Genomic DNA, 20720 nt, shown 5'->3' with positions numbered 1-20720 from the left:
GACAAATTGAAACAGTCAAACAACAAATGAAGAATAATTTAAAAAAGAATTGGCTTTAATGTATCAAGTATAAAAAAACTGCAAAATTAAAATTCAAAAATAATTTTATATAGAATAGAGAAAAAAAATTAGAAAACTTTTAACACAATCTAATTTGTTTCTAAAATTATAAGGTTTGATATTTTTTGAATCATAGCAAATAAAATTAGGCAATTAATGTTTTTACAAAGCAATGCAATATAAAATTTACAAAAGTTAATTAATTGGGATCGTTATGAGAAAGATGTTTCAAAATTTAAACGATACGTGATTTTAAAATGAATAAAATCGAGTGCACAGCCTTTTATTAATTCAATGAAAGTAAAGAATTAAATTACATCAAAAGTACTATAACAAGTTTCGAGGCTTTGGAGCCTTTAATCGCTTGCCTACTTTGCCTTATTAATAATCCATCTCTGTTTATTTAATATATATATATATATATATATATATATATATATATATATATATATATATATATATATATATATATATATATATATATATATATATATATATATATATATATGAATTCTATTTAGGGAAAATATTCTTAGTTGTGAAATACTTTTAAGATAGTTTTGCCCTAGAATCAAAAATCAGATTAGGAAAATTATTTTTAATAAAAAATCATTTATAAATTTTAAATAACATGTACACACATTAATTTCTATAATACAAGCAGTGATGCTGATTCCATTTGTGTGCCATGTGACTTTTCTTAGCCCGTGTTTGAAAAAAAACTTTTCTTCATGCCATGGTGTGTTTGAAAGTTTTATATTTTATCCCTTTAAGCATGATTAAATTTCTTTTAAAGAAATAAAATAATTTTTAAATTGTTTAATTTTATAAAATACATTAATTGGCTATAAACACGCTTGGATTTTCAATATACAATACGATTCTGAAAGACATTTTTGAATGAAAAGATTTATTTTAAAAAAATATAAAATTTAACCTACAAAGGTTATAAACTCCATACTTTTTCTATGAAAATAAATGCATTTTGGTTAATTTAATTTCTATAAATTTAAAAGTCTCTCTACCAATGTATATTTAATTTTTTGTACCTTGTAATATAGGAAGAAAATTCTTAAAATATACAAATGTACCATAAATAAGCAAGTTTATTATAATATTAAAGTGGATAATTTCTTATGTATATCATAATCTTAGGTTATCCTCATGGCTTCGATTTTTTTTTGCTGTATTTGGAATGTAATCGTGTGCTTTCGTTTAATTATAAAGACTATACAATAGGACTTGATCGAATTAAATTCAAATAGAGTTTAAATTAATTTTTAAACTATGTTTTAGTAATAATACCATTTGCAAGTATTGTTTTAAGTTATAATTTTAAAAAATATAGAGTTTTATAATTTTAAAAATTTCTCGATCCGATTTTTGAATATTATTTAGATTAGCTAGAAAAATTTTATATTCATTTGTTAACTTTTTGTTTAAAATTTTAAAAAATACTTTTGAATTGCATTATGCCTTTTTTTCTACGCGATATGCTGAACCGTTTAGTAAATGACCTGCAATTTCAGAGAGTAAAAATTTGCTCTTTAAAACATCCTATAAAAATTAAATTGAAATTGATGTAGAAATATTTGATTCGATCTCAGGCTTCGAAATTTGGATTGCCTAAAGTCCCTAGAAGGCTTGAACCTGTCCTGACCATAATATTGTAACATAGTTATATTAGGCAATAAAGAAACTAAGCTTTTGAGCTAGTATGTAATAATATTGCAGAGAAAAAGTGTTCATCATATTATTTAGTGGCATTTTTATTTATTGATAATCAATAGAATATAAAAATTATAACAATAAATTCCATTGCGAAAGGAAATATGGAACGGTAATTCATTGTCAACTCATTTCTTATTTTTGATATTTACTCTGTGTTTCCTTTTTTCAGCTCGGAAGGACCTTAGTGAAATAAATATTCCAGATTTCACAAATAATTCGTATTTAGAGCTACCGACCCTTCAAAATATCAAACATGCTTTCTCAATGGAAATTTGGTTCCTTGCCCGTTCACCAGATGGCGTTTTGATTTACGATGGTCAGAAGTTGAACAGGAAAGGCGATTTCATTGCAGTAAATTTAGCGAATGGATACGTCAGTTTCATCTACAACTTAGGAAGCGGATCAGCAAACATCACGTAAATATCATTTCTACAATACTTTTTTTTTTATCTTTCTTCTTTTTTGAACTTCTATTTTGTTCATATGTATAATATAGTTTCGAATATATATATATATATAAAAGTATTTGAAATTTTTCTTTCTTCAAATTATGTTATGGACCAAAGTAATAAGATTTGATGCAAACTGTTCCACATAATGAAATAATGTTTAATGAAAACAATTTTAGTTAGAGTTATCACATGCTTTATTGTTTATTTTTGCTGCATAACGAAATTATTACAAACTGTATTACAAATATAAAGACCAAATATTAAAAAGTTTTGATTATTGTTTTTAATGAATTTAGTCTTTTGTTTTAAATTAGCTCGAGTTTATTCAAAATCGCCGGACGCCATTTTTATAAATTTTATGCTAAGTGAATGATTTTTTATTAATAGAGTTTTTCTGACACAAAGGCCAATAATGGCCAAAGTGGTGTTAATTTAAAATAAATAAAAACTTAATTCATTAAAAAAGGGAAATATAAAGCCAAAAAGATCAAGCAAAATGCAATGAGAAGCAAGATATGCATAAAAGCAATGTCATGATTTAAAGAGAACGTGATAATTTCACAAAGTATATCTCTTAAATTAGAATAAGCCCAGCCCTTCCGAAGAATTTTATTCCAAGAATGTTTAATTCAGGGTATTTGCATATAATTCGCTGGACATAGAGGATGCTACCATGTACTGAGCGCGTTGGGACAGGATTCAAATAAAATAAAGGATGTCCCAAAATTAACGCAAGATCTGAGCCCATCATTCGTGCAGTAAAATGTTGCTAACACTTCTAAAAAAAACCATTTGACAGCTGATAGTTTAGACTTAGTAAAAATGGAACATTACTCGATGAAACAACGTGTTAAAGCAGGATTTGCATTAAATAAAAAACAGTTTTTTTTTCTTTAAATTATTATATTTTTATTGAATCGTAAAGTATATAGGATAAGGTTTTGTACGGAATAACATATAGTTTTCTCCACGGCTTTGTTGGCTTATACGCGCACTTTTGTCGAAATTCATCATTATCATTTTGCATAAATGTGGCTGTATTTCGTTGATGCAACGTTGAATTTCCACCTTCAATGCACGCGTCTTTGTGGACTTGTTGGCTTAGATCTTTGACTTCAAATACCCCATACAATGAAACCTAATGAGGTTTAATCATATGATCTGGGGGGGGGATTTTTAAATTTTCGAACTGTGCCTCCAGACTTTCATTATTCTTAAAATGTACGTGAACAGTGAAAACGCGTTGCTGTATCATATAACATTCCATTTTTACTAACCCTAAACCATCAGCTGTCAAATAGTTTTTTTTTTAAATATTGTTGCCAACTTTTTTTAAGAACTTGCTTTAAGAATGGTGGCAAATTCAAATTTTGCATTAATTTTAGGGCACTTAGATGCCTGTGATTATAATTGTATCTAGACAGAATCTTGTTAATTTGACATTCAGTCTACGATTCAGAGAGCCAGCTTTAAAATGAGAAATAAATTATTGAAGAGAAAGCAGTTTGTTATCAAATTGCGAGTCCCAGATAATTAATTATTGCCACATAATAAATTTTTTTATGAAGATGAACCTTTTTTTTTAATCTTATAATTCTTATAGATCTCGTCATCCAGTATCTTTGAATCAATGGCATTCTGTAAAAATCAGCCGATTAAGAAGACAAGGTACTTTGAAAGTCGATGATGAGACCACTATAGTCGGCAAATCAAAAGTAAGTGCTCTTTTCTGTAATTTTCATAACTATATAAATACGAAATTCTGTAACAACAAATCTTTTGAAAAACATTTTATAATAATGAGAAAATTGAAGATTTTATTCTTCTGTAAAACTCTAGAATTTTATATTTTTACAGTGGAAAAACTGACTATACCTAAAAAATCATCCAGTTTTATTATTCATTTTGATTTTAAGATATATCCCAGTGTTTTAAAAGCTATAATAAGCATTTCCTTTTTGGCATGATTTGTATTTCAAAAAAAATCTCCTATTTTTTTTAAGAAAGAATTTAAATAATTAATTTATTATCATAAATATTCGAATCGTATTTGGTAAAATAATATTTCAAAGAAGAAGGTGTTTCAAATATCTTGATATAATATTTTAAAGTTGAAAATTAAGAAGCTTCATTGAATGCATTCAATGAAAGAACAAAATTATATTGATAGTATGTTGTTTATAATATACTCAACACATGTGATTAATTTAATTGTATATTCTTATTCTTCATCACTTTATGTTAGAGATAATTTGGATATGCCTTTGTACTATAATTATGCTTTAGATTAATTGCAAATGATAAGATTTAAGGAAAATTAACTTTTTCTATTTTTCTTTCAAACTTGATATGTTATAAAATTTAATTTTTTGACTGTTTATAAAATCAGAAAAATTTAATTTGTTTAAAATAAAAGAAAAAAGGCGTGATGCATTTTTAATGATTCTCCCATAAAATGTTATACATTCTAACACATCTATAACTATTAGCTATATGTGCCTGAATTTTGAGTATTATTATGTGCCTGAATTTTCAATATAAATATTTTAAAACTATTTATAAAGCAAAGCAATAATATCCTTTCCCTATATATATTCCAAAAGTCTTTTCCCTCTTTTTGATGTATTAAAATAAACACGCATTTAGAGTATACTTTATTATGACAGATGCAAATTATTGCATTGCATTTTTTATTCTGTTTGACTTTATACGAATTGTAATTATGATTTGGCTTTATATATAATTTGTTAAATCTGCTTAACTTCAGTGCTCTTTAAAATCACAATATTTTAAAAGTCCTGATTGAATTGAATGTTACATATCCATTCTGTATTTTTTAATCATTTTATCTTGAACAGAATAGATAATTTTTGTCATGTTATTCATATTCAAGTTATAAATATCATTAATGTTTGTGGACTAATAAGAAACACTTTAGATTAATTATAATACCTTCTTTATATTATAACTTTTTTAAAAAGAAATTTGTCATATTTCAGAAGCTTATAAATTAAAGTCATTATCAGCAAATATTGTTAAATAATTTTTACACAGTACAGTTTTATGCTTCAATCTAGAAACTGAATTTACATAAAAAATAAAAGATTGCCTACTATCTATCACTACATATATGAGATCGGGAAACAAATAATATGTACCTTTAGTATATTATTTGATAATAATCAGCAAAAGAATGAGAAACTGTTGAAAATTTTATAAACTATTAAATTAAATGAAAAATTCTTTCTTTTTTATTAATGATTTTTTCCACTGAATTGGGAAAACTACTTGGAATCGTGAAAGTTATTATTTTTTTTTATATTTGAAATAAAATGTCAAAACTTTCACTACAAACTGTTCCTTTATAGTTACCAATTACTTATCGTTTTAAAAAACTAAAAAAATTTAAATTTTTTTTAATTAAATTTTTAGAGAATTAATATACTCTTACTTTTCAGCCGCCATTAACAGAACTGAATTTGGCTTTTCCCTTCTACATCGGAGGCGTCCCTAATACACGATATGTGCATCAAGATTCAGGTGTTAAAACAGGATTGGACGGGGCGATCCAGAAAATCATTATGAATGGAGAACCTTGGGTTCGCTTTGTCTCAAAAGCTGTCCGAATTCATGGAATACGAAATTACAAAGGTCCGCCTTGCACACCAGGAGCTTGTTTACATGGTGGTACCTGCGTGCCTCGTTTAGGTAACCATTTGTGCCAATGCCTTGGAAAATTCACAGGGAAAAGATGCGAGAAACGTAAGTTGTACAATAAGAGTTTGAAAATATTGTAAAGTTAATTTTTAAACATTTTAATTAATTAAATTCAAGAATCAAGGGATTGGATACAAAAAGGTCGTAGATGGAAGTAATGACAGTAAAAGATAAAAAGATACAGAATATATAACTGTCCTTACGTGCTTTTCCACGTTTCTGTAGTTGTCATTGACTACATAATGTTACTGCGTACCCATGTATCCACTACCCCGTTACGAGCCATTGAGCATTTGAATTGACATATAATTATAGCTAACCACTGAAGATTGACAGTGTTTTCTCATAAATGATTATTGACTACTGATTGAAAGTGATTGTTGATTTTAAATTAGAAGGAAATTCAAAGTTTTTGCTTGAGAATATAACTTTATTAAATTGTGGCCGGGATAGCTTGGTTGTAGGGTATTCCTTTGGATTGTGAGTTCGAAGCCGCCGGCCAAAGACGTACTTTATACCGTGTATACGGTGGCTGGCAGAAGTATAAATTTCTCGCAGTCACAAAGTCTTCCAAATCGAGACGGTAGCACTTAGGGTACTGGATCAGAGGTGATCGTTCTCTGATTCAGGTCTAAATTACGATCTGCGAATGAGTGAATGAAATGTAAGAATGAAGCCCGCCCCGTGAAAAGGGCTGTGGCGCATAAGTAGCTATGATGTACTCTTTGCCCTAGATGGTGCTACTGAAACAAGAGATGCTTCGTCAGTGGGCTTGCCTTTGACAAATGCCATAAGCAACAGCAGCAACAACTTTATATTAAATTAGATGTTATCTGTTTTTTTCGATCACCTCTAGTCATCTTTTAGACAGTGTCATAATTCCGCTTTATACAACTTTTGATCTTTCTCAACATAAATTTGAATTAAATGAGATTGTGCATCATCAGCATCATTAAAATTTTTATCATTTACCGTTGTCCACTTTTTGTTGTTAATAATTAGTGGTTTCAGTAGCCTATAAGTTTCTTTACGTTTCAGAAGTGAATTGCAGATGGTAATGCGTAATTTCAAATGAAAATCTTTGAGATGACGAATTAGCTTTGAATATATATAAATCCTATTTCTAATTATAGCCAAATTGTCCAAATTTTTTTATATTTTATAAAATTTTCAGCTTTTTCAACTAGAGTATTATTGTCATTGCTAATAGGTACTTTATTTCCTCACGTAACTGCTTATAGAGAAAAAAAAAAAGGTCATTTAGAGAAGTATATAGCTATAAAACGAAGCTTCATTCAAAAACGAATTTAAATTCCTCATTTTAAACTATGTTAAATTGTTTATATAGACTTTTTTAATACTTTGTTATTTTAAATTAAGGAAGAGGGGTTTTTTTTGTTATGCAGTGCTTGAGAACCATAACCTTTTCAATGAAACAGAAATCTCTTATGATATCAACTATTGACGATAATTTTATTTAACTGGCATAATGAATCAAGATTTAAGTGAAAGACAATAGTGGTTTGCATACTAAGTGAGAATGAATGATATCCTGTGTGTTTTATTTTTGAATTAATTAACATTTCTTAAATCATATTAATTAACATATTGTTTTTTCGTACTGCGAGCGGTACGCCTTACCACCTCACCGCAAAACTAACGTCTGCCAATTTAGATGCAAAACAATAATTTGATTATAATGATGTAATCAATGACACAACATGCGCCTTACAGAGTATGAGAGCTATTAGATGAGCAGTTCCCACATAATTAAATCATTTTTCTTCAAAAGAGTTATATTTCTTATATATATATACAAAAGTATTAAAATCAAGTTAATAGCAAAATCAAATAAACCAAATAAAAAAAGAATCTGGCCTGAAGACTTTTTCAAGGGTCACCCTCAGGAAGGGATTCAAAAAAAGGGATTTTGGTTTAAATCCCTTTTGGTGAGGGAATGCAGACAAAAAGTCTAATAATGATTCCTCGTGACCCGAAAAATCCCCTGAAATTAGGCCTAAGAATGGTATATCTCTTATGCAGTGATAGGTGTTTGGGCTTATTGTGGTTATTAACTGTGGTTTCTAGTTGCTCCTTTTATTGTTATGCCATTAAGGGCACTATATCGTATATTTGTTTTGGATAGATTTGGTTTCTTCATCTTGGACACCAAATACAGTCAGATATGTAGGCATTTTAAATTTTAGATTTTACGTTATTCCAAAATAGCTATGAGTAGTTCATATATAAATATGTATATAATGTTACGAGATTGATTTTACTATAATTTTTTATTTAATTAAGTTAACCATCTCACATTGTTTTCTTATAAAGATATAATCTCAAGAAACCACATAATGTTGAAGATAATTTTGCTTTTCATTATAGCAGTGCTTAAGAACGCGGGTATGAAAATTGCGTTCAGTTGGTCAGTTACGGCCCTTTTAGTGTTTTTTTACATTCCAAAATGACACTATTTGAAGTGAATTTCCAGTCTTGTGAGTTGAAAAGAGTCACAATTTGTGGGAAGAAAGGATAAAGTTGCTAAAGAGTCACAAATGGGTTTTCTTACATAAAAAAAAGCATTAGTTGAAAATTTAGTGTAACAAGGCGTAGTGTAATATAGCATACAGTTGGTTTTGATTCTTGGTACCCTCTTTTTTGAAGCCTTTCAAGAACTTATTGGTAAAAGTGTTGATTCGCTATTTGGTTTGGAGAATAGAAACTTTTCATGGATAACTACCAGGAAACTGAAGAAGCAAATCAGCAATTTTTAATTCATCTTTTAGCCAAAACAATATTCCTGTAAATATACTGAAGCTTTACATTTTTTTTTTGTCTTCACTGTGCTAAAATCTAAAGCAAAGTCTTATAACACAATATCTTTTGAAACTAATGTAACTCATTTTCAAAGCCGTTAAAAAAGGTTAAAGGAAAAAAAAAATCACACGAATAATTATGTGATCATGCATTTTGAACTCACATTGATCTTCCATTTTTGTCATTCTATTCTTGGCTCACTGCGCTAAAGTCTAAAGCTAAGTCTTAAAATTGTTGTAACATTTTCAAAATCGCAAAAAAAGTCTTTAAAAAAGTCACGAATAATTAAGTGACTATGCATTTTCAAATCATGCTGGTCTTCCAGGCTTGTCACTTATTTATTTATCTAATAAAACATTTTGTGCAATAGTTTTTGTTGTTGATGAAAATTACCAGCAAATTAAATATATTTTTCTGTAATCATTTATTAGAAAAACATTTTTAAATGAATTTTATATTGTATTTTTTTTAGGAATAAGAAAAAAGGAATTATTACGAGCCATATCATTCAATGGTACAACGCATCTAAATTTTCCCTACACAAATACAAAAGGGTAAGTAAATAAAAATCGGGTGAATTCATAACAGTTAATGCATGTAATATCTCATTAAAAACTTATATCATTTATTAATTATTGATTAAGGAAGGAACAAAATGTTACATTTTTACGACGTTTTAGAATTATAAATTATTTATTATAAATCATATTCATTTATGCCCAAATTTAGAGCCAAGAAAATCAAGATTTATGATACAAGATTGATGATACAAGTATTTTTCACTACATTAATACATAATAATAATTGTAAAAAAAATAAGTTATTCGATTTGAATTTCACTTTTATGAGCAAATACTTTTCTCGTCAACAGGTTTTTCCTTCATATTAATAATTAAAGTTGGCATTGCATATACTACATATATTAGCATGAAACTAGTGAAAAAAAATGAAAAATATGTTATGTCTATAAGTTTAGGATGACATCCTTATTTTTGTTAATTTTGATATTTAAATAACATTAAACTTATTCGATGCCGCAACGCAGCAGAAACTAATTTATTTCGATAGCAACATATTCTTATTTACTAAAATGATGACAGCCACTTCGTCCTTAATTAAACTCTAGAGGCTTCATGTTCTTTCTGAGATCAAATTTGCATTAAAAATGTTCAATTTTGGAAGGATCACGTAACCAGTCATGGAAACATTAAATACAACTAAGAGTAGGGAAAAATTATTTATATTTAATATTGAAGGTATTTTTATAAAAGGATTTTTCTGTTGCCATATATTTGGAGCTCGTTGTTTATAAGCATCAAAATCGCAGATAAAAATAAATAATAGAGAACCACTGCTGTTAATAAATTAAAATGTTTATAAAAATTTTAAAAAAATGGATTTAAAAATCAGATAAATTTTATAAAAATATTAAAATGGAAATTTAGATATTTAACAGTTGCGTGATGGTTGAATCTAGAATGTTTAATTGCGAATTTGTATCCTTTTTATGTGTGTTTACTTATTTGCTTCATGTTGATAAGTATAAAATTTTATAATCTAGTTTTCCTTTTTTACCCGATAGGCTAGAACTTAGAGACTTTACACATTTTTGTAATTTATGATGTTGTATTATTTCAACATTTTTAAAAGTTAATTATCATTTAAAGGACTGATTTAATTTAATATTGATTCTAAAGGAGTGATATTTCGTGCATTAGATAGTGGATTTGAAAAACCTGCTTTTCAATTGAGATTCATTTATTTACTAATTGTATTAGACTAATAAATTGAAGATATTTATTAACATTTAAATTATCTACATTGTAGAACACCAAACATGAATGTTTTTAAAAGCGCCTTTTTACTTTTTCGTATATGAAGAATAGAAAAAAGTATTGTAATTGTCAAAAAATCCGATTTCGAGATTTTGACGACTCTCCTCTTATTAAACCTTCCTAAGTTCGAAAAATCATATTTTTGAAAAATGTCCGTCTAACTGTCTGTGATAAAGATAACTCAAAAATGCTTTAAGTTAGACGGATAAAATTTGTTACACCTATCTTTACACTAAATTCGTAGATGTCTGTCGAACTTTGAGCAAAATCCATCCAGAGGTAGTCTATCTGTCGAATATAACAACATGAAAGCTGTAAAACAGAGAGAAAGCTAAATAGAAAAAAATTTGTTAAATAGATTTAACATCGGTAAAGTAGATATCTACCATCTTTTGACCAAATCCAAAAATTTGTTGACTATCTGTCGGTCTGTACAATCAGAAATATATAAATGCGTTAATTAAAAATGCAATGACTTTAACATATGAAATCTGGTATGTAATTTTGTGACTACAAGTGTGGCCTTGGGTAAAATTTTTGCTTCAATCGATTGGGAAAAATGTACCTAAAACTCAAATGGGATTTTTGGATACTATTAACAGCATGCTAGAATTAATCGCCAAATAAATTCGCCAAGGATAACGCGTTACATTCAGTAAAAAATTTAAAATCACGCAAATGTTTCATATTTCGTAACTATCGTATGCCAGTATCATGGAAGACGTTCTCTGATATAACACGTTTATTAGAGAGTATGTGAGGAAGTTTTGGGAAGATCATATACGCTGGTTTATTTAATTTTTTTAACAGAAAATCTTTAATTTTCTTCGAATTTATATACGACTGTGATTTTTTCGATGCTGAAATATGGGTAACCCCTGAAGTGATTTGCTGTTTCCAGATAGAACGATTGTGCTTCAGAAACAGGACAGAAATCTATCTTAAAATTCAGATAATTTAAAAATCTCGAATAAAGGTAATTCAAACTGCATAGAATGATTTTTATATCTCATTTTCCGTTTATGCGCGAGAAGTGTTTTGCATTCACAAACAGTTCCATTTGAAACTATTCTGAAACATCAGAACACGCCATTGTAGATTTATGGTAAAGTCTCGGCATCGAGGCCGGATGATATAAGGTTCTAAATACGATTCTGATTCTGATCTGTCTTCTTTCTAGTTAAATCTAGCGTCAAGGATCCAATGTAGACCTCGACAAATCCCAAGCTGTATCCAAAATTCTGGATTTTGGAGAAAGCTACTGATTCTGGTGTCGTCTTTTCCAATTTACTACGTTTCAAAATTATGATGCGCACAGAATAGCCATTGTGTTACTTCAAATGGACACAAATATAATTAAATTGAAATTAATAAATAAATTTAAATCATGAGTCGCTGTCATCATAATCTGTATAATTAAGCGTCAATCTTTGATGTTCTATTAAATAGTAATAATTATATCACATATAGCATATAAGACCAAACAAATGATTCGATTTGGTTTGTAATCACACACAGTAATCTGAATGAGTGATAATTATGTATCTAAATGGTGGGTTCTACTTTATCTACAACATAAACTTCCTCTGGTACCTCTGTTTCTCCTAACACTCGGAAAAACAGGCATTTGTATCATTTCAACAAAAATGGTTAAAGGATGTCACTTCTTTAAAGTGATTATAAGAACCGAAAACTATAAACTTAAACTTACTTAAAATATAAAACTTACGCCTGTTATTCGGTTATTTTTTCTAATTAGATGATCCCTTTTTTTCTGTATCTTAACTGTAATACAGAAAGAGTAACCCTATTAGATAGTAGATGTGAACTAATTAGATAATAAATGTGAATCACAGGTGAGTCATAAAGTAACCAATGTTGTAATTACTAAAAAAGTATTCTCATTCACTTATTTGAAAAAGTTTTGGTATGGATGCATAACCAATATAAATAGCAGTATGTTTTTTTAATTCATTCTTAATTTAAATTTTTTTTAAGAACATTATGAAATTCTGACTATTTCTCAGTCTCTTGCTGATGATTTCTTTTTCTCTTGGTTAGATAAGTTTGACTTATGTTTACTATAGATTTTGAGTAACAGGATATACATTATAAAATTAGTATATGTATAGAAAAGAGCAATATTTTATAAATTTATTTTGAGGAAATTTTACTTTTTGTTTTTATTGTAAAAAAAAAAAAAAATATATCAAAATTTTTCAGCTCGAAAAGGCGTAAATCTAACAGATTTCAAGTACGCTTCCGTACCACTCAATCATCCGGTCTGTTATTTTGGACGAGTAAAAAATCCACAACAAAAAGTGACTTTGTGGCCATCGCTTTGGTTGATGGATATCCGGAATTGAGTTTCAATCTGAGGAAACAGAACGACATTTTGACAGTGAAGAGTGACCAGAAGGTTGATGATGGTGTGTGGCACACAGTCTCATTTCACAGGTAAACTATTCATCTTCTTATGTCATAATTTATTTCATGCATGCGATATTAAGCTCGGCAACCGACTCAATTGATATTTGGTGCTTTATTTTTGGCATTTTCTGTCGAAGTCACGGCTTTTATTCTCTTTTAAAATTGTTAGATATTTAATGACCAAAAATCAAAAACGTTACGCAATCTTGATTGATGAGCCTACAGGTAACTCCGAAACAAGCTTTGTCCTAGCTACGAAATAAGCTCTATATGACGGTGCTCATGCAAATGTTCTCTGGTAAAGTGGCATGGCTCACCGTCGGTTTAAGAATAATTGTACAAGAAAGTTTGTTATTATGGCAAGTGCGAAGTACCTGATTCACTATTTTTTTTATGGGGGTAGTGTTCAACACATTTCAAAAATGGTAAATTTTACGGCCTTGTTTCTACATCTTCAGAATGAGAAATCGTTTTGCCTTCAAAATCAGAATGTATTGGTTTCGAACCTCCTGGTTTGCTGCTCATGAGGGGAATGATTTGTTTTCGATAACGAAAATCGACTAAAATTCTGCTTTAAATAGAGAAGATTTTAACGAAAAAAATTATAACTAATGTGAAATGTATAATATAGAATGAATGCAGTTTTCAGCAAAGAGGAAGAAAGTCCTTTCCTTTCCTTAAAAAACACATCCTTTCCTTTCCTTTTCTTTAAAAAAATCCTTTTAAAGTGAAAAAAATCCTATATATGATAAATCGGAAATATATTATCTTAACACGCTGAAGATACGACAATCTGTATGTCATTTGTCATTATTATTAACCATAAATAGGTATATTTAAGAAGAAAAAAAATTCTGAATAAAATCATTTAGCTTAAGAAGAGAATAAAAATTCAATAATAATAATATTATTCTTTTTCAATTTCATAAATTTAAAATAAAATTTTTGAATAACATGTAACTTAAATATCTGTGAAATATATTATATTTTTTATTATAACCTCCTCCATGAAAAAATATTACTTATCACATGTTAATAAAAACACTCAGGCTTTCAAAAACATGTAAAGAAAAGTGTATTTTTCATAAATATAATTATATGGCTTATATTTTAGAAAACTATTCTATGAGCATTTGAACTTTCAAACGTTGAACATTTCAAAGATTTTCGGAATTGATGAAACGCTTTATTTTAAAAAGTTAAAATAAACGAAAATCTTTTTTTTTTTCTCAGTGCATAACATCTCATGTTTCTTAAACCCGTTGAGGACAAATAATCTTCCACTGGTGTAGTGTGAAAGTTTGGAGAAAGAGGGCCGCCTCTTGTCTTCTAACATCAGTTCAAACATAAAAGGTTTATCCAAAAAATACTTCACAAGTAGTTGCAAGACGAAGTATTAAAATGAAGTAAATTAACTAAACCTTCTTCCTTTTAAAAAACTTAAAAATAATGAAGTGAAATAATATCGGTACAACAACAGCAACAAAAAACTTCAATTACTTTCATAGTTGTGAGAATACTGGGCATCGGCTTTCGATATTTTTATGGTACAGACGAAAAAATAAAGTTGAAGAAAGAAAAAGAATATGAGCAGACAATTTTATTGCACCGCTGGGACATCTTGGTAAGCAGCTGAAACGAAACCTGTCTCGCTGGAAAATATTTCATCACAACAAAGTGCTCCATAAATCAAACAAAAATAAAAAATATATTAACAAACCACATATTATTCGCAAATCATTCTCCTTAACTTTTAGATTTACCTTCAAAAGTTATTTTTCTTTTTCAATGCTTCAAAATTCTATTTATTAGAAAGAAATTCTTTATTAAATAAAAAATATCGCGTTCAGATATGAGAGTGTTGTTATCCCAGGACAAAACTATTTTTACAATGAGCGGAAAATTGAGTCTAATTAATGCGGTATAACAATCACGACAAATGTAACAATGTAGGTGTTTTAGTAATTGGTTGCATTTTGCCTTAAGGTGTTTTGTGATCCATTGTTCTTTTTCTATCTGAAAGATGTTAATCAGGTACAAAATTGAAGGGAAACGGCACATGATATATATACAGTGAGAATGGATTGATTCAATTTGAAAAAAAAAAAAATATTATCATTCTAGACTATGTTCAGAAATAAATTTAGATATAACGTATATTATTTAACCTCATGGTTTTTTAAAATAAAAATGTAAAATAAAATACATTTCTCTGTATATTGAACTGTTTTATATTGTCCTTCGCAGATAATAATTTTGGAATAATAATTTTCGCAGATAATAATTTTGATCAATTACAACTTTACTGATTTTTCTTCGAAGTGTCTCACTATCAGTTTCTTAGAATTTCATAGAATGTATCAGTTTCTTAGAATTTTATAGAATGTATAAGAAACCAATGATTAAACATTTACTGGAGTACACGGACTCAAGATTTCCGAAGCAGACTCCTGAGAGTTAAGAACCATATATTAACTCAAGCTGAAAAAAAGAAAAAAAAAAAAAAAAAAAAAAACTCCGGCTTAATCATAAATTTTGGGTATTTGAAAAGACGCTATTAACCATATTAAAGACGCTATTAACCTATTATTAAAAGACGCTATTAACCATATAATGACTCAAGCTGAAAAACAAACAAACTACGGCTTAATCATAATTTTGGGTATTTGAAAAGACGCTATTAATTTAGCTGAAGCATGATTGAATAGTGTACAGAAGAAACACATATAGTGGTAATTATAATGTTATTTAATACCGTCCTTATTATTAGAATTCAGACTACATGGCTTAATCATACATCTGTTCTCTGTTCGATCATGCTTATATTTATGAGTTTAGTCTCTCCATTTATAATAATAATATTGATATAAAATTATATCACATTTTATTCTTATGAATTTACTGTGTCAAATCCGGAAGTGTTATGATTAGTTGAAGTCTTCAGAGTGTATATGATTAGAATACCAGGTGTCTATAAATTTTCTTTGATACTTTAGCCTAAATAGATTGATAAGCCTAAAATTATATTACATAATAACAATCATATTTTTCAATACATGACTATGCAACTTAAATTTTTTTCGTCACTCATATGCGACATAGGTGATCCCCTACTAGTACGGATAAAATCTAGTTGATGCTCGATTTTTTTTTCATGTACACTGTATCAATTTCACAGTGACACGATTAAAATTATTCAGAATGCCTACCTTTAAGTCCTGAAGGCTTGTAATCTCTGGTTAGTATACCAAACCCGAACGAGTGTCGAGGCAGCTGTTCCATTTCATATTGTGCCCTAAAGTTTTGTTGCATATAAATGTCGAACTTTATGAACGAGGCTACACTCTGAATGTTCTGCGTTGCGTGCATATTTTTCGCTTATTTGGACGCCTGGTATACTGAACTTGATACTTAAAGTTACGATTTTTACTTGTACTCTCCATGAAATTTAATTTTTACTATAGAATTGCTCTTAGTGTCATAAATTGGAAAAAAAAATAAAGCATTCTTATTTTCGTTTAATATGCGAATGAAATATTTAACAAATAATATAATTTTCACATTGTAAGTTGCCGTTCATTCAGTGTTTCAATGAATCTTTTCATTTCTTCTTTCTTTCTTTCTTTTTTTTTTTTTTTTTTTCGTTTTTAGAAAGAAGAGATTGGGAGAAATACGAGTAGACAAAATTCATTTAGTCTCCAACTTGACTGATTCGGGAACCACTGACTTGAATACTGATGGAGTATTGTGGATAGGTAAGTCAAAATATTTCAATGTCAACATAACTTTAGATTAAAAAAAAACTGCAATTTAAATAAGATTGTTAGTATCTCTCTCTCTCTCTTTCTCCTTCTCTATATATAGAAGTTCAGGGCCTCTAATTTCAGAAAATGTACCATTGTATGTTATCTTTCATAGATAGAGAGAAACTTTTAATTTAATTTTAATTTTTTAAATATTTCCTGTGACCATATAATGTTACTATGATTCTGTCATTTTAATAATAATAATAATTAAAAAAAAATGCCGTAAAACTCATTTCATTTCTAAACGTATAAAAAGAACACATTTTTTCTTCAATATAAGAAAAATATTTTTAGTTAATAGAAAATGTTTTAAAGTCCATAATACGGAAGAACTATAAATTAATTCCACCCATCCTGTCTTAACGCTGGAAACACTGACTGACCGAAGGATCACGGCAACAAGACAGGAACTATGATTTGTTATCTACTGGTCATTACCAACATGGGCTTCTTTCGTTGGAAGTACACCCCGACATAGAAGACGTAATCAATACAACCCCACCATCATTACTATATCCCCAGGGGAAAGGAATACCCTTTAACTTATCCGTCGACTTTTCATCCATATATTCTTACCACCATCCCCTATCTTGCATTCCAGAAGATAGTGAGCATGAAGACAAATTTCTTGGTAGAGATTAAAATGAAATCAAGGACCAGCAAATCCACCTTTTTTTAATATTTAAAAATTGAAATTTCTGCGCAGATAACTAAAAAGAGATGAAGTGCTCTGTTTTAGGAATTTGCGCCTGTAAAAGACTGGAAATATTTTTGATATATGAATAACTTGTATCGAATTGAAACATCTTGGAATGAATAAATTTCAGTTTTTGAATTTAAAATATGGTTATTCGATGTATGCAAACACAATGGCAACACTCATACAAAAGGGTGTTCCAAAATTATCGCAAGATTTGAATTTGCCACCTTTCATGCAATAAAATGTTGACAACTCTATTAAAAAAACCCTTTTACATCTGATAGCTTTGAGGTAGTTAAAATGGAGCGATACACGATATAATAACATTTTTATTGTTGAACAATATTTCAAAAATAATGAAAATCTGGCTGCAAGAGTTTGAAAATTTAAGAATTGTTCACCTAGATCGTATGATTTAACACCACTGGATTTCATTTTATGGAATTATTTGAAGTTAAATGTCTATGCCAACAAGCCCACAAGCAAGCGGGCATTGAAGGTGGAAATTCATCGCTGCATTAGCGAAATTTAACCACATTTATGTGCCAGCAGAGCCATGGAAGCATTTTGCCCTATGTGTTATTCCATACATAACTCTATTCTGTGTACTTTACAATGAATAAAGATATAAGAATTTAAATAAAAAAACAACAACTGTGTTTTTTAATCAATTCAAACCTTGTGTTAACGCGCTGTTCCATCGTGTAACGCCCCATTTTTATTAACCCTAAACGATCAGCTGTCAAGTGGTTTTTTAATAGCGTTGTTAACACTTCACTGTACGAATAGTGGCTCATTCAAATCTTGCATTAATTTTGGGACACTCTTTATTTTTTCTCACTATTTTTTTGAGTTAAATGTGAATCTATTTTCTGCTATTATTATTATATGTGCTTTATGATATATTAGCATATAAATAATAGTTCTATTTGTTAAAAAAATGTTTTAACTTGTTTACGCATGTTCATCTTAAGAGTTTTTTGAAAGAGATCGGAATTTGTAGGACTAAGCGATTAAGATTAAAATTTCATTGGAAAATCTAGAATTTACCTACAATGTTTTTATGCTATGGCATTTTATAATTTATATGTTTGATACATTGTGTTTTGCTAAGTTTTACTTCCGTTTAATGTTGCAAATTAAATAATAACCAATAATTCTCATGGATTTTCCTATTTTAAATTCAGAATATGTTAATATAATTCATTTTCACTTGAAATATGCATTTGTATTTTTGTCCACATTTTGTCCACGATATTCATTCCTCTTCGCTTTTAGGTGGTTCTCCTTCTTTACCTTTGGGCTTACCATTAGCATACTACGAAGGTTTCAAAGGTTGCATAGACTCAATCATTGTAGACAAAAGCCCAGTGCATCAGATTCTTAGTGGACAACAAGACATTGAATTCTGTGCACATTCGAAAATTCGTCGATGATTTTAATTCCTGGGAATACAAATTTCTTATATTATTTCAGCTGTCACAGACTCAATTCTTTTATCCTTTCAATTTGGATATCATTCCTAATATGTCAATATGTGACATGAATTTATGTAAATACAAACATGTGCAAATGACTGTTCTGTGCCAAGATTTCAGTAAGGGAATCATCATTTGGAGACCAGTGCAGTGGAATCAGCACTGGTTTCTTTCCCCCAAGATTGTTTGCATTCGAAATATATAGCGATATAACATCGAAGTTGGATCAATGGTTATATATTGGAAGTAAGATGCAACATATCGTTTGCTATTAAATTTATTAGTAATATCTAACTAAATGCAACGAAGAAAAGTTTAAATATGATTATTTTTCATCTTTGTTACTTTTCAAATAAGGCATTCGTTTTTTGTAATATACCATATTATTATAAAGAACACTTTAAATATTTTTTAAAAAATGGCGCAAGAATTTTTCTAAAGCATCTAATATTTTTATATATGGTTGCATTCTTTAAAACTTAGCATCTCGTTTATTTTTTAATGAAGGAATTGTACTGAAAATGATATTAAAATATCAATGATTTATTTAAACAAAGCATCTATAAACTTGTGTATTAATAAATACTTGCAAACACCTTTACTGCTTTGTACCATATCTATTGGAAAGATGAATTTTGATTCATAATTTTTCTTTCATGCATGGTATATAAATGATGTTTATTAAAAGAAATCATACCTACATGCATTATAGATGGCAAATTATTTTTATTTGTCCATAAATCTAATTTATTAAATAATCTGCCTGGAAAGAGAATTTTGAATTAATGCTTAAGAATCTGTGAAATATAAAATGAAATAATTAGTTTCAGAACCATCGTAATTCTATGTGTATTTTAAATCTGATGCAATACATAATATAAATATTTTCACACGCACTCGCATTATTAAAAAATGTAATATAAATAATCGGGCGCAAGACATCTTATAAATGTACTTTAAATTGAAAATTTAATCCGAGAAAGAAATTTCATTTCCAGACGAAACATTCTTTTTATTTATTTTCACATTTTTAAAAATTTATTATTCTAATAAAGAGCCGCAACTCAACAACTTATTTTATTAAACATTGGTTGGTAGCAATCATTTCCATTTCTGAAATGTTTCACTGCCTATCATGTATTCAAAGTCTATTTTATGATATGTTAATCATGCCTTTGATTCCTTTTTTATAATTAAATGATTATTTCAAATGAGATTTAACTTGAATATTCTATAATGAAATTTTAAATTCTAATGATTTAAAAACAGCTAATAGATGCATATGGCATAATTGCATCTATTAAGATTAACGTAGGATTAAAGAACATATTCTTGAAACTTTATGAACATTACAAATCTAAAGAAAACATATTTATACTGAAAAATTGTTTTCGATAATATATGAATTATTTTTATATTATGAGTTTTAAATGCATTTTGGATAATTGTACATTTTGTAATCAAATTATGATATAAAATTAAATTATAGTAATAAAATCCATTTCAATTATTATGTTGTGTTTTATTTCATAATGGTTAAAGATAACTCAGTTATTTACTGAGCTGTATTTTTAACCTTAATCTGATTAACATGAATTAATGTACACACTATAAACGATCCCCTTTTGTAGGATCAAATTCAAATAGAGCTCACTAGCTGCGTTCTCGCTTGCTTATCAACAGGAAAATAT

General features: G+C 28.4%; 1 protein-coding gene across 1 annotated transcript in view; it reads left to right on the top strand.

Annotated features, from left to right (window-relative positions):
- LOC129959235 (agrin-like) overlaps nt 1-20425 on the top strand; it is a 149170-nt gene extending 128745 nt beyond the window's left edge. Inside the window, exons 23-29 of the mRNA XM_056072062.1 lie at nt 1961-2207; nt 3847-3958; nt 5702-6005; nt 9253-9334; nt 12839-13072; nt 16697-16800; nt 18830-20425. Coding sequence (XP_055928037.1) covers nt 1961-2207; nt 3847-3958; nt 5702-6005; nt 9253-9334; nt 12839-13072; nt 16697-16800; nt 18830-18987 — 1241 coding nt within the window. The 3' untranslated portion in view covers nt 18988-20425. The remainder of the gene's footprint in view (nt 1-1960; nt 2208-3846; nt 3959-5701; nt 6006-9252; nt 9335-12838; nt 13073-16696; nt 16801-18829) is intronic.
- Nucleotides 20426-20720: the final 295 nt, after the last annotated feature.

The sequence above is a fragment of the Argiope bruennichi genome, chromosome 2, assembly GCF_947563725.1.
Source record: "Argiope bruennichi chromosome 2, qqArgBrue1.1, whole genome shotgun sequence".
NCBI classification, from domain to species: Eukaryota; Metazoa; Arthropoda; class Arachnida; order Araneae; family Araneidae; genus Argiope; species Argiope bruennichi.
This window is presented reverse-complemented; position numbering and strand designations above follow the sequence as displayed.